At 33.8% G+C, this 15,079-nt stretch overlaps 1 protein-coding gene across 1 annotated transcript; it reads right to left on the bottom strand.

Moving 5' to 3' along the window:
* Positions 1 to 773: 773 nt before the first annotated feature.
* On the bottom strand, positions 774 to 14,674 carry LOC149807517 (perlucin-like protein). The gene is made up of 5 exons (XM_089940913.1): positions 14,581 to 14,674; positions 13,439 to 13,524; positions 13,021 to 13,120; positions 1,706 to 1,937; positions 774 to 935 (listed from the first exon to the last, which is right to left on the bottom strand). The coding sequence occupies exons 1-5, from the start codon at positions 14,639 to 14,641 to the stop codon at positions 926 to 928; spliced, it is 489 nt and encodes a 162-aa protein (XP_089797039.1). The 5' UTR covers positions 14,642 to 14,674; the 3' UTR covers positions 774 to 925.
* Between the last annotated feature and the right edge of the window lie 405 nt (positions 14,675 to 15,079).

Raw genomic sequence — 15,079 nt, 5'->3', positions numbered from 1 at the left:
AATTTTGAACTGTTTCAGGTCGCTATTATGAGTTTAATTTAGTAGCATGTGTTTATAGATTTTAATTCCGTACTTGTTATTTGTTTATTTTTAGCTGTGTGCGTGCGGGTATATCAGGCTGTCGTTCTTGCCGTTTTTATGTCTGTCTGTATGGGGATGGAAACGCGTGCGACTTTCAAGGCCATGCAAGCACGTAAGTGCTGATATGTAAACTTGTGCGCATGGTGGATCCATGAAGGGTGCGTTTGGCCAATACAAGTGTGAGCTAACCCAATAATTCAGGAGACGTGAGGTTTGACTATGGAAAAGTGAATCAGGTAAAGCTTTCTCGTTGACAAGGTTTAAAAGTATATAAACGAGTCTTACGTTGTTATGAATTGTATGTGCTGTACAAATGACTGAGTCATGAGTCATGTTTGATACAATTGTTATGTTTACTACAATTGATCATGTTTTGTTTGATTTGAATATGTTGTGTTTCAATTGAGCACATTTGAGTACAAATGAGTTGCATCTTTTTGCATTAGATTATATGAATATCACCTTTATTACACGAGATTATATGAATCATATCTTGGTTTTACTGTATCGTGTTTCCTCAAATTTTGAATATATGAATCACATTTGTTTCTCTATTTTTTATTGATAGTATGAATTTTTGTTTTTATCATAAGGTTTCATAAAGTCACAAATTCATTCACATATAACAAATATATGTGTGAATAACTGAATGTGTCGTATGTTTAGAGCTTGAAAGAATCAATCTCTACATGTTGAAAAGAATATACATATATTTATTAATTCATTTCATAAAATTCCATCTTTCACCACATTGTTTGTGTTGTCATTTAATCCAGACATCCATTGAGGTCACATCCTGTTACACAAGCTGTTGTAACCAGTTCCTTGGCGTCTGAGAATTTGATCACTTGGCTCTAAAAGTGAAAAACAGATTGTTAATTTCACAAAGTTTCAAGTTCGAAATGCATGACTTTTATGATTATACATTGACCTACCTTGGTGCTAAATACTCATCTAGTTTGCTTAGAACTTGGAAAAGATACAAATTGAAGTATCGACACTGTTTGGTGAAAATCAACTGGAAGACATTAAATCGGATATGTAAACAACTCTTTGCCAAGGTGTGTCTTCTTGTGATGATTCTTCATCTAGTTTTCAAATCTGAACTGAATACTAGTACAAACTGTAGAAACGAGTTGAAAACTAGTAATAGTATTTAGTTAAATAAATTAAAATATACAACTTGGACAACATGAGTGCATTCCAGTGGTTCCTGATAACCGTTGTTTAAAAGTAATTGTTCCCTTACCTTCATATCACCGGTTCTTCAGCACCAGACTATCAAATTATTTTACAATCCTGGGCCAACATTCTCGTATACGTTTGCCTTAATTAAGGTATTTATACCAAAGCGGCTGATATTTTCTTTGAATAATGCACGTGTTTATGTAATGAATATTTAGAGGTTTTCGTGTACTTGCTCTTGTCTAACACGTGCTGAAGATACGAAATGAACGAGATATACTATATAAATGAAGTGATGCAACGTCATGAAAGTCTTTTTACCAGAATTTACAAAACTGATACAAAAGGATCCCGAGCCAGCAATTAACGATACTAAAAATTGATATGTGATACCAATTTAATCGTATTTGAAATACTAATTATCTTTCTAGGGACTTACCCAATCTCACAGATGAAAAAACGATTTTCATCACAGCTGTCATCATTTAGATTAAAATCTAGCCAGTTGAATAGTGCTGCACAATCGTCATTTCCATTACTCCGATCATTCGGCTCTCCAGCGCCCCATGGAGCAAATTCCATGGGTTCATTGTCAGGGGCCCATACCCACCTACCGTCAACAATAATGTCATTTCCAGCTGTCCAAAACTCTATTATAGGCTGTGTAAAATCTGAAATTATATATATGTATCTATATATATCTATATATATCTATATATGTATGTATACAGTATCAAACGCAAAATTTGTTCTCTGTGCTACGTTTCACTGACGGACTCTAGCCCAGCATACCTATCCGACCCCACCCATGTGTAAACAAAAGCAAGTTACTTACGCTCCTCTTCTGACAATCGTATACTCATTATTCACAATATGAAAACAAAGTCATATCGACAGCGTTCTTTTGCTTACCAGAGCCCAACAAAGTGGAATGAATGGCCCACTGAACCTAGACACAAAGAGACAGTGAACCCATTCAAAAGTGCTCTCAAAACTTGCTTATTTCGACATCAAGAACAAACTTATAGACCTAATAATGTTTACTACCTTAAATATTCTCAGCATGTTTTTATGTTTTCTAATTTCATGGTGTTTGTTTTTGTTATCATATCATTATATGTTTTTTTATCTTATAGGTGTTGTCTAATGTTGTAAAGAGCTTAGAGCTTCTAAAGATTAGGTGCTATACAAAGTCCTCATTATTATTATTGTTATTATTATTACTATTATTATTATTATTATTATTATTATTATTAATATGTATGTATGCATGTATGTATATTATATGTATATTATATATGTATGTATGTATATATTATATATATATATATATATATATATATATATATATATATATATATATATATATATATATATATATATTATATTTGTATGTATGTATGTATATTATATATATTATATGTACATATGTATGTATGTATGTATGTTATGTATATTATATGTACATATGTATGTATGTATATTATATATATTATATGTATATATATGTATACATATGTTTATTTATATATATATATATATATTATATGTATGTATGTATATTATATATATTATATGTATATATGTATACATATATGTATATATGTATGTATGTCTATTATATATATTATATGTATATATGTATGTATATTATATATATTAGACGTATGTATGTATGTATATATTATATATTATATGTATGTAAGCATGTATGTATGTATGAATATTATATATATTACATGTATGTATGTATGTAATATATATTATATGTATGTATGTATGTATGTATGTATGTATGTATGTATGTATGTATGTAATATACATTTTATGTATATATGTATGAGCGGAGTCTCAGAGAATACAGAGCAAAGCAGGCGGCAGAGAAAGAAAGAATTAGACAAGCCAAGGAAAAAGAAAGAGAAATCGAGTTATCCAGATTCGAGGCAGAAGAAAGAGCCAGGGAGAGAGAACATACGTTAGCAAGGGAGAGACTAAGGATCGAAGCAGAATCTAGGAAGGGCGAGAAGTGAATGAACATTCAGGACCCACAAGCAAAAGAGGATAGACGTTCAGATAAAATTGCCGATGTTTAACGACTGAGACGAAATCGTCTATAACTTTTTAATTCAGTTTGAAAAGTTAGCTTTAATCCGTTGTATACCCGAAGACCAGTGGGCCATTAATATCTATCCAAGGAGCTACCAAGGATGTCTATCATAATATGGCACCGACTGAAGTAGATGATTACGACGCTCTCAAGAAAGCTCTGTTAAGGCACTACGAGCTAACGGCTGAACGTTTTCGCAAACTTTTCAGAGATTCGTCTAAGCGAACAACGGAGACTCACGCGCAATTTTATACTCGCGTACGCTTGCTGTTCGATAAATGGACTTATGAAAGCATACGGGAAGAGATCTTGAAAGAACATGTCCTCAGTACGTTATCGGAAAAACCTGATCGTATTTTTAGCGGAGCGTGATTTTGCGACGTTAGAAGATATCATTGTGATGGCTGAGCGATATGAGAGTGCACACTCTCGTCCAACCACCTGGGGTGGCAAGGATCGATCCAGCGTCACCGATTTTAGAAGAACTAACGGTTTGGCACCTCATAGGCGGAATGGTCAAAATGGTGGAAAGCTAGGGGCTGATAATCCCAGCCGTAATCAGTTCCGTGGCCCAGGAACACCCCAAGGGATAGATAAGGGTACCCTTGGTAAGAAAGCTGAAGTTGTATGCTACGGCATAAAACAAACCTGGCCATATTCTCAAAGACTGCAGGAAATATCGTCCCACGATAAATGCAGTGACATTAGGCACTAGTGGGTGTAAACCAGTAAAATGGTCGAATACAACAACCGCTACGGTAAATGGAGAGAACGCTACCGTGCTGTATGACACCGACTGTAGTTATCCAACCTTGGTGGATAGCACATTTATCAAATCTGCTGATTATAAAGGTGAGACAGTGGAAGTCCAATTTGCTAATAGGATCAAAGATTCTCTCCAGGCTGTATACATCGAACTTGATTCGCCGTATGTGAAAGGACGAATTCAAGCAGCGTGCTTGTCAGGATTGTCGCACAACGTAATTTTAGGATGTAGGTATGTGTTGCCACAGCCTAATCCTGTGACGTGTGCACCGTACACGTGGGTTCCGTAGAGACGCGGTCTATGAAGAGAAGACAGGGTCGAAGCCGCTGAACCTCTCGACTTCGCCCATAGACAATTTGCTTCCTGGTGAATTAATGAGACTTCAAGAGGAAAATTCTACCCTCAACAGGATACGCGGGCATGCAAGGGATGAGTTCGTGCTGAAACGTGGTATCTTGTATCGAAGCAGAATTTCAAAATCACAACAATACTTGCAAGGGATACTTCCTAACTCCACCGAGTAAATTCTCAAATTAGGGCAGGTAATGATGTGATTTTATTGTTTACTTACTGGAAGACTTGAAGACTTGAAGGGAAAATAATGATGGACTCAGAGTTTGAAACGATTGTGAAGACCGTGAGAATTTAAGGAAAACAATATGCACATGTTGAATGGAAGAAATACAATTCATCTTTTAAAAGTTGTCTGCTAGCAGAAAACAGTTAAACAGTGGAATTACAATTCATGTACATCACTATCAAAGACAATGAAAAGTTTGAGCCTATGAAAGATAAACAATTTGTACTATGTGACAGATGAGATAAGTCAGCTTACTTGAATATAAAGGAGTTTTAACGTGCAGGTCCTATGCATTCATGAGACCAGACTGTCCCAAAGCATCAATATTATATAACAAAATGGTACACAAGATAACTGCAGTGCCGGCAATATACTAATACGATAATAAATTACAATGCACAACTCATAAAAATAGACAACATTCAACAATATTAAGTTGATTGAAACTACATTCAGCATTTAACAATATAAAGTTCATAAAAACTACATCACACAGATTTTAAAATTAACAAATACAAAAGTTAAGATTAAAACCTGGTCTACAAAGATTGTGAACTGGATAAAATGCTAGGAAAATCATGCAGAAGCCATTTGAACTGCTTTTCAATTCATTCCAGAAAGGTATTTTAGAAACTCGCACAGCTGATCAATAGCTATGCATTTTTCCTGGACACAATTTGCATGGTGTTTAATTCAAAGTATTTATAATACCTTCAGTGTAAAGAATTGAGTCTAGAGCAGCAATCCAAGACCTGACAAAAGAACCGGAATTAATCGACCCCGGGAGAAATTCCGATCATGACTTAAACATTATACCTGGAGGCATAAATCTCCTTTGAAACAAAGTATATTTGATTACTTGTTGGTATCTGATTATATTTATATGAATACATCTAATGTACTTATCAGTATTTTGCACCAAAAAAAAATACTTTTTTGTTGCTGTTTACTAAAGATCATTTCACGACAAATAGAGGGGTTGTGAAATATTTTCCCGAAGAAGGTTCCGTTCGATGTATTCGTCCATCGTGATAGGTTTTTCTCTTCTCATATAACCCGGTGATCTTATTTTGTAATATCGATCTAATGATCTCAATGTATCTCCACCGCAAGATTGTTTGTTGAAACTATAATATCATTGTTTCTGATACCCCTGATTTCACAATCTGATGTTTGAAACTTTCATAAATATTGAGAAAATGAAAGTTCCACCATGCTGGTTATACCTGAATGACGTTATGGGGGTAGAGTATCACAGATGTTTTGACACTGTTACCGATAAATGCCAGGTATAATCAATTTTGGTTTAACATAATCGAATCGATCTAATGTCGCACCAACTACGATATCATTATGAATTTTATTCACAGCAGGAGAATTAAAATTATCCAGCCGCGCATTATATTCCTGGGTCATTTTATCAAGTTGCTGTTGTTGTTCAGTATATTATTCATTTTTGCTATTATCTCACTGCTGTACTCGTCAAGATGTTTCTTCATGTCATCGTTGGATCTGTTATTTAGTTTCACAATTACTTGTTGCAGCTGATTATTATCATCGAGAATTTTATCGCATTTATTCTTATATCTTTCTAGTTCTTGTTGTAGTTGTTTATTCTCATCAATAATATTATCCAGGGAATTTTGAACTGATTTTATCTCATATTTTAATTTTTTAATCTTTGAAAATCCAGATTATGATTTTGCTGAAACAGGTTCTGTTGAAACATTATTATGTGATCCAGGTTTTGTTGAAACATTTTTATTTTATTCAGATTTTACTGAAACAGGTTTTGTTGAAACATTATTATTTGATTCAGATTTTACTGAAACAGGTTTTGTTGAAACATTATTATATTCTGAAACATTATTATGGGATTCAGATTTTACTGAAACAGGTTTTGTTGAAACATTATTATATTCTGAAACATTATTATGTGATTCAGATTTTACTGAAACAGGTTTTGTTGAAACATTAGTATGTGATTCAGATTTTACTGAAACAGGTTTTGTTGAAACATTATCATGTGATTCAGATTTTACTGAAACAGGTTTTGTTGAAACAATTTTATTTGATTCAGATTTTACTGAAACAGGTTTGTTGAAACATTTTTACTTGATCCAGACTTTGCTAAAAGGTCAAAAGTCATCCAGGATACTGTTTCATTATTTATGAAACTTCAATCATGACGTGGTGAAAGATCATCACGGTATATGTTGAAACTTTCACAATTTTTGTTTCTGAAAGATTCGACACGGTCAGATGTATCAGACAGATGATGATAGTCAAAATGTTAGATGATTACAAAATTGTTATCACGGGTATATGTTGAAACTAGCTGCAACAATAATATTATAGGAATTCTGCTAGTTTCAGCAAGGATCAGATGTATCAGACAGATGATGATAGTCAAAATGTTAGATGATTAAAAACATTTTATCACGGGTATATGTTGAAAGTAGCTGAAACAATAATATTATAGGAATTCTGCTAGTTTCAACAAGGATCAGATGTATCAGACAGATGATGATAGTGAAAATGTTAGATGATTAAATATTTTTTATCACGGATGTATGTTGAAACTAGCTGAAACAATAATATTATAGGAATTCTGCTAGTTTCAACAATGGTCAGATTAAACAATCTGGTTCTTCGTATCTACCAAACCATCTATTAACGATCCAAACATGATACTTCAACCATCTCGTGTGTTCGTCAATAATTTTAACATCACCACCACCAACAAATCCCTCTTCGGTTGTTGTTGTATTTTTCCACGTATCATTGTTAATAAAGTCTGATTCGGGCCACCGTGGATAATATAACATATAATTACCCCTGCTAGCATTTATACGATCATCTGGTCTTAATTCTGCAGCGAATCTTTTATAAATCGATTTGATCTTCTCAATGACTTTTTTGTTGTTATTGTTGTTGTTTGTATTCTATGTGCTTCAGGAAATATTACTGAGAAGTATTTTATAAATTTCTTATATTTTTCTGCGTGTGCAGGATTAGTTAGTGCTGATTTGATATCCGCGATAAGTTTCTCACGGTTGATTATCAATGACGTCGTTGATAGATTATCCGGAACAATGTCTGGTAAATTTAACATCTCAAGGACGTCGCGGATTATTGTTAGTTTTTCTCGCTGTGATAATTTATCTGATCTGAAAGTTTCTGTGATATCGCCGTTATTGAATTTATTTACTATTATTCGTTGTGCTCGATTCATCTGTGTGGATCTTTTTTGTGGAGATGTTCTATTTCGTCTGAATCAAATTTACTACAATTGCACTGGAATAAGTAATTTAAATATTTTAATTTCTTCTCATACGGTTCTAGATTTTCATCAGATCAGTATTTGTAATATTTCGGTATTACACTTTCCCTGGTATTCTCGCTGATCTCGATGGTATTATCATTTTCGATGGTATTATCATTTTCGATGGTATTATTTTCACTGATACCGAGATCAGTATTCTTGGCACAGGAATATTTTATTCTACCACCGATCGACGTCTTAAGAAACTCATCTACGGCTGGATCATTATTAATATCCTCACCAGAAGCTTTCTTCGCATTTCTTTTTGCCAGCCAGATTTAATATTCGTCCGGTTGCGTCTGAATTATTTCATAACCGGTATTTCTGATTGAGTCAATCAGCCGCGGAGTAAAGTAACATTTCGAATTATTTTCTTCGATGATGTAACTGATAAACGCGAATCCGAATGCGGTATTAATTTCACGAGGAGTCGGTGTTCTGAACGATTTTTCTTTCTCTGTCAGGTTTTTCTCGTTGTTGATGATAGTTGCAATTATGTACTCGCGAGTCAATGGAAGATTTTTGCTGTAACGTGGCACTGTTGAATAATGAATCTCATCGACGCATCTGAATCTGTGAAGAGCTTGTTTAGTGGCTTCTACTGATCCAATTCAGACGAGAACACGAATAGCGTTTTAAATCGCTCATCTACGATACTAACACCTGCCTCTAATGTATGATTAAAGATTACGACGTCAGTGTCATTAAACGCGTTAATAATGTCAGAGAAATCTTTTTTTTTGTGCACAGTACCACTATACTTGACACGATATTTTAGGTGTTGTAGTTGTTTTGCTAACACCTCAACAGAATATGATCCGTTAATTTTGTTATGTGTAAATATTACTACTCGTTTTCCATCAGATAGATATTTTAGTAGATTAATGTAATTGTCCCTTGTGGGAATTTTCCACGATAAACTTTTTACCGTGATCAGGTTGATAATTATTTATAACGAATTTCATCTCCGAGTGCGCTAATTTATCCCGGAACAATACAAGATCATCATTATTCGCGTCTGCGTCTGCTACAACTCGAGAAACACTGGCGTAGTAATCCGTGTAATTCGTCAACGACAATAACGTCTGGAACACCGCGAACACGTAGCAGTGATTCCCACTGCACGATGACTTTTCTGGATTTAGTAAATATTATATCACCGGTGATATCTGTATAAGATTCGAATCCATAGTCTGATTTAATTTTTTCCGTAAATGTTTTTCGATATGATATACACAGCACAGATTGATCTGCGTTTATTGATGAAATCGCTGCGATAGATTTCCCCATGCCACATGTCGATCCATCTAAATAATCTCCGCCAATAATTTTACAATCTGGACCAGATTTATGTAACGGTTTACTCATATAGGTGTAATTGGTTGTTTTATCGATTATAATTCCAGGGTAGGTTTTTTTCTTATATTTCGACGACATTAAATATTTTATGTAATCTGGATTTCGTTGATTTATCGATACAGACTGTACAACAGCATCAACTGCGCTATTTGGTGTTCCTGCGAAATATTCTCGTATTTCTTTATCATAATTATTTTCAACCGTTATTTTACCGTTACCGCGAATAGCTTCTTCTTTACTTGTTGTTGAAACCGACCTATCTAATGATGTTACTGAGAAAATATTATAATAATCACGTAACATGAAATAATTCGCCTAGATAAAATTTGGGCATCTTCTTCAACAATATTATCGAATAGATTTTCCAGAATAAATGTTGGATCATTTTCAAGACACAAATAATTATTTTGAAGATTTGTTTGTAGTACATATATCAGTCGCGTCGCTCATCTCGCAATTTTCCGTCTCGTATTTTTTTCGCTCATTATATTAAATATCCATCTCTCTAATTGATTGTTTTTTTAATCACCAATTAAATAAATAGATATTAAATATAAGATGGTCAATAAATGTAGTTGGCTTCTTCAGGGATCAACCGAATTATGTGGAAAAAATTGCCGTGGTGATTTTTGCGGCGATCATAAAAAAAGTATCAAGAAAATCAAATAATTCGCGAGGTCCTCAGAGATGTACTAACTGCGGAAAAGGCGTTCGTGATAAAATTCCGCTCTGTATGGATTGTGGTGGAACAAGATATTAATGGTAAAATATCACACCAAAACGAATCGACCGATACCAGCCTTAGAAGAGTATTTATCGTCGTTGTGATAATCTGACCTTGTTGAAACTATAATATTATTGATCCGTGAACATTCAGACCATTGTTGAAACTAGCAGAATTCGTATAAAATTATTGTTTCAGCTAGTTTCAACATATACCCGTGAACATTCAGATTATTGATTTAACCACTCCAAGATGGTTGCTGAAACTATAATATTACTGTTTCAACATATACCCGTGAACATTCGGATTGTTGATTTAACCACTCCACGATGGTTATTGAAACTATAATATTATTGTTTCAGCTAGTTTCAACATATACCAGTGATTTCACAAAATACCGAGTCAACCTCTCCATGGAAATTTTAATTATTTGTTAAAGATATACATAATGAACCGATGCTCATGGTTGATATTAAACTCGACAGAAAAATGTCCTCGAAGTTGTTTCGGCGATTGCTGCTGGTTTCATAATAAATTTATGCGGCGAGGTCTTTATGGTCCTCGTCCGTGCCAGAAAGGCGTTAAGAGCAAAATTGATCTTTGTGCGGATTTCGGTGGACATAAATTCAGATCATTAGATCGATATTACAAAATAAGATCACCGGGTTGTATGAGACGAGAAAAACCTATCACGATGGACGAATACATCGAACGGAACCTTCTTCGGGAAAATATTTCACAACCCCTCTATTTGTCGTGAAATGATCTTTAGTAAACAGCAACAAAAAAGTATTTTTTTTTGGTGCAAAATACAGATGTGATCTCGATATACACAAATACCAAAAGTGATCAGAGACAACTGTAATATTTTAGCTGTGTTTAATGGCGTAGACACACATACGCTGCGAAATATTCTGTGGTGGCGACATGGATTAGAAATTTCTTCTCACGAGCGCAAGCTACTCCGCATGGATTTATAACGATAAATTTACATGCTCCAAGAACAAGATATCGTGTGGGTCTTGATAAAATATTTGGATAGCAGCAGAGAGGGTGTAAATTTAATTAAACATATATCATTAATATATGCACAATTGTACTTGGTTAATTCAAGGAACAACAAATAAATGCAACAAAAGGTGTCATGGAGAATATTGCAGGAGACATAATTATATTTTATCAAAAAATCCTCACGACGCTGTGTTGGATGTAACAACGGCGTTAGAGGATTATATCAGATTTGCAAAAATTGCGGTGGAGATCGCTACAGCACTTTAATGATATATTACAGAAAACGAAAGAATATAAATCCAAAAATAGAAAAACCACCATCAGAACTTGAATATTACTTGAAGAACAAAATAAATGACGAAGATTCAGAATGATTGTACTCTGATAAAGATTTCCAAGATTATAGCAGCAGAGAGGGTGAGGACCACATCCCCTGTTTGTCTGGGTCAATCAATGACGCGGTAGGCTAGTTACCTCTATGAATGGTCACTATTTATTTTTGTCTAAATAACGTACGTGACGAATTAAGTGGTCTGTTCACCCTCTCTGCTGCTTTGCTTGTTGATAAATTCATTCTTTGCTTGCTGATAAATTCGTTCTTTGCTTGCTTGATAAAATGATACAGTTGTAACTCAGATGGTATTTGCTTTCTGTCACCCGGTAATCTGTCAAAATCGGATTTGGTGATGTGCTCTGGCTCAATCGCAGATAACCTTGTAAACTCATCTTGTGTTGCTCTAGTGATCTGATTTAATTTTTGACGAGATATAAATCTGTTCTAGATTTTGGTAATGTGATTTTGTTCCCGGCGAGATCTTGATATTTTTGTTGCATTAATCTAGCTTCGTCCCCTCGTCCCAAGCTATATGATTACTTCTTTTAAAAATATACATAATAGTTTTTGTCTAATTAGGCTTTCATCTAATCAGAATTTTACTAATCTTATATTGGTCAACCAAACATATAACAGTTGCAAGTGCCTGATGATGGGGTCTTCTACACCTTGTGAAAGAAAATGTCGCAGTGACTATTGTGCGATTCATTTACAAAGCGTTCGACTTGGAAGTACCAGTCCAAAATCTTAAATGGTTTGTGGAGTTGGCGGTAAAGAAAAACACAATTATGTGTAGCTTGTTTTGGGAGAAAATATCGTTGAAAAGATACTTCGAGGTAACAAATGCTTCAGACTATGAAAAAATTAAAAATCAAGATTACATCGACCGTTATATTAAAAACAATAAAATTGATCAAATTAGTGAATAATCTGTTGTACAAGTTAGTGAAGACTCGTCCGGCACCCCTTAGGTTGATTAAATCCCCCCCATATTTCTCATATAAAATAAAAGTATTCACATTTTATAACACAAAAAAGCATCACGATGTGTCATATATAGCTGTGTTGCTGTTCGTTGGTCATTCCAAACTTCCATGTAATTTTTTTGCATCATTTTTTTCACTCAGGTCCGGCCGGCCCCTGGTAGGTAGACCCCTTCCTGCTGCTCGGTGTACTTTGTTGTGTATTAGTAGCCCACGTAGTCTGAACTATGAGCAACCTTTGATTTTTATTTTCCCAAGCGAGTACAACACGGATGATTGCTGCATCGTTGTCGGCAAATGTTTTGTTGAATTCAAAATGCAAATTAAACTCAAGGGCTCAAAGACGCCATTATGTATATATATATATATATATATATATATATATATATATATATATATATATATATATATATATATATATATATATATATATATATATATATACATATATATATATATATATATATATATATATATATATATATATATATATATATATATATATATATATACGTATGTGTGTGTGTGTGTGTGTGTGTATTAAAGTTCAATATCAACTACATACCATTTGTCTTATACTGAGTACGCAGTATAAGCCGAAGAAATCCAAGTTCATTTTGATTCTTGATCCTAACAAGACTAGCTCCGACGGCCTCGCAGTATTGCTGAAACGGGAATACAGATAAATGGCAATCATCCAGACTCAGTTTGAAGTATGTATGTGTCTGTAAATGTGGCTGTGGTTTCTTGACCATCAGTTATAAAATTAATTTTTTTCTGCTCATTAGAAACTCACTCTCTTTATTCTACTTTTCAACAATGCAACCGTACCTTGAGTAATCAGTCAATAATGGGTGCATGCAACTACCCTTTTAAAAATACATACATATATATATATATATATATATATATATATATATATATATATATATATATATATATATATATATATATATGTAAGAGACAGACAGACATATGTTTACCATAGCAACAGTCCATTTTTCCGGTCGATTCACAAAGGCATAACAGTTATTTTCGAACGAATACCAGCCCGGATCACAGCCAAGAGCTAAAAATTCATAATACAATTTTTTTAGACATTGCTAAGAACTGATGATTATATTTCGCGTCATATGTTACTTTTGAATGACGAATTCAATGAAAACTGAATCGTAAATGCTGCACAACACTGAGACCGTGTGAGGTCCTTGAAATTAGATATATTTACACAAATATTAATATCGATGATTATTCACTTTTACGTTTAAATTTTGATTATAAAATAGTACTACATTCTTTTATTAGATGATTAATCTTTTGATAACTGGAAGATCATGGGAATCAGCCGATGCTGAAAGCAAATGTACGAAAGGAACGTCTGCTTATATTTCAGGCAAATACGATTTTAAAAATTGCTGATGTGATTGATAAAATATCTCCTCGATCTCCATGAGGTCTCGTGATTGCATCACGGACACGAAACTGCGACAAAGTTGACTTTGTGTCAAAGCTACTGGGTAAAAACAAACGCTAAATAGTGACAGATGTCGTTTACTCAGTCGGCTCAATTTTAGGCCCATGTAAATATAAATTTATCTACTGTGGTTAAGACTTTTGTATTCACTCTATGATTACCAATAAGAAAATGTTCCACAACGACTGCTCTTACACATCGCTTGAATAATTAGCATCATCGTAAAACAATCTTTATTGGACTACATATAATGTTTCCTGGAAACAATAGCATTACAGTTTATATAGTAACTGCAAAAAATAAATGTCGTAGTATTGATACAAGTTGTTGACCGAGTTTGGATGCGGAAAAATATCAACCCTTGTCTAATTCCTATCTTAAAACTGTGAGCCCAGTACAATACAATTATCCTTAACAGGTTATTGTTTTGTGACAGTTTGATTTTTTTTTACGTTAATATTTCATTCATTATCGTCTGCTTCTATTTCGTCCCTTGAGTGATATGATACTTCTCTCGAGCTCATCTTAGTGTTGACAAATTGTCTGTTATCCAAGAACTGTAGCCCTAAACATTGCATATATAAACGTGTGGCTAAAAGACTGCTGCTTTATCACGAAGAGAATAATTTAAACGCATTTGGCGTGTCTCACCTGTTATAACGAGGATTGAAACGAAAATCAGCGACACCATCGTCATCTTGTCGAAGCACATACACACACCTTAGCGTTGCAACTACAAACCCAATCACTGCATGCGCACTGTTTATATACAAACCCCATTTATTAAATATTCATTTATGCAAATATGCAGATGACTTTGGAAGAAACGATGGTTTTCATTGGACATTGTGGTTTTTAAAAATAAGATTGACACTGAGACTTGTGCTACTAGAAATTTAGTATCATGTTATCTGACCGGTTGTGTATTTGCCTTAACCGCTGCTAATAATTCATTGTACATTTCATTTCAGAGCTGGTAATTACATTTTAGTTTGTTTGATATTAAAATTTTTAAAGTTTTTATTTGAACCGTAACTATGAAATCTTTGTACGTTTATATTTTTTAAATATATACGTTTTGAAATTAGAATTGAAATGAAAACATACAGTATACACGCCATACCCATTTGTTACCGCTATCATTTTTCGT

This window comes from Sinohyriopsis cumingii, chromosome 1 (assembly GCF_028554795.1).
Source record: "Sinohyriopsis cumingii isolate HCF-2022 chromosome 1, ASM2855479v2, whole genome shotgun sequence".
Lineage (NCBI taxonomy): Eukaryota > Metazoa > Mollusca > Bivalvia > Unionida > Unionidae > Sinohyriopsis > Sinohyriopsis cumingii.
Note: the sequence above shows the minus strand (reverse complement) of the source record. Positions and strands in the feature narration are given on the sequence as shown.

Bases quoted from the DNA above. Each gene is read 5' to 3' on its own strand.
- LOC149807517 (XM_089940913.1), bottom strand. From the start codon at position 14,641: ATGTGCTTCGACAAGATGACGATGGTGTCGCTGATTTTCGTTTCAATC. The intron at 13,525-14,580 runs GTGAGACACGCC...ATGAATTTTTAG, and splicing joins TTCAATCCTCGTTATAACAG to CTCTTGGCTGTGATCCGGGC. The intron at 1,938-13,020 runs GTATGTAGTTGA...ATATAATTTCAG, and splicing joins TACTCAGTATAAGACAAATG to ATTTTACACAGCCTATAATA.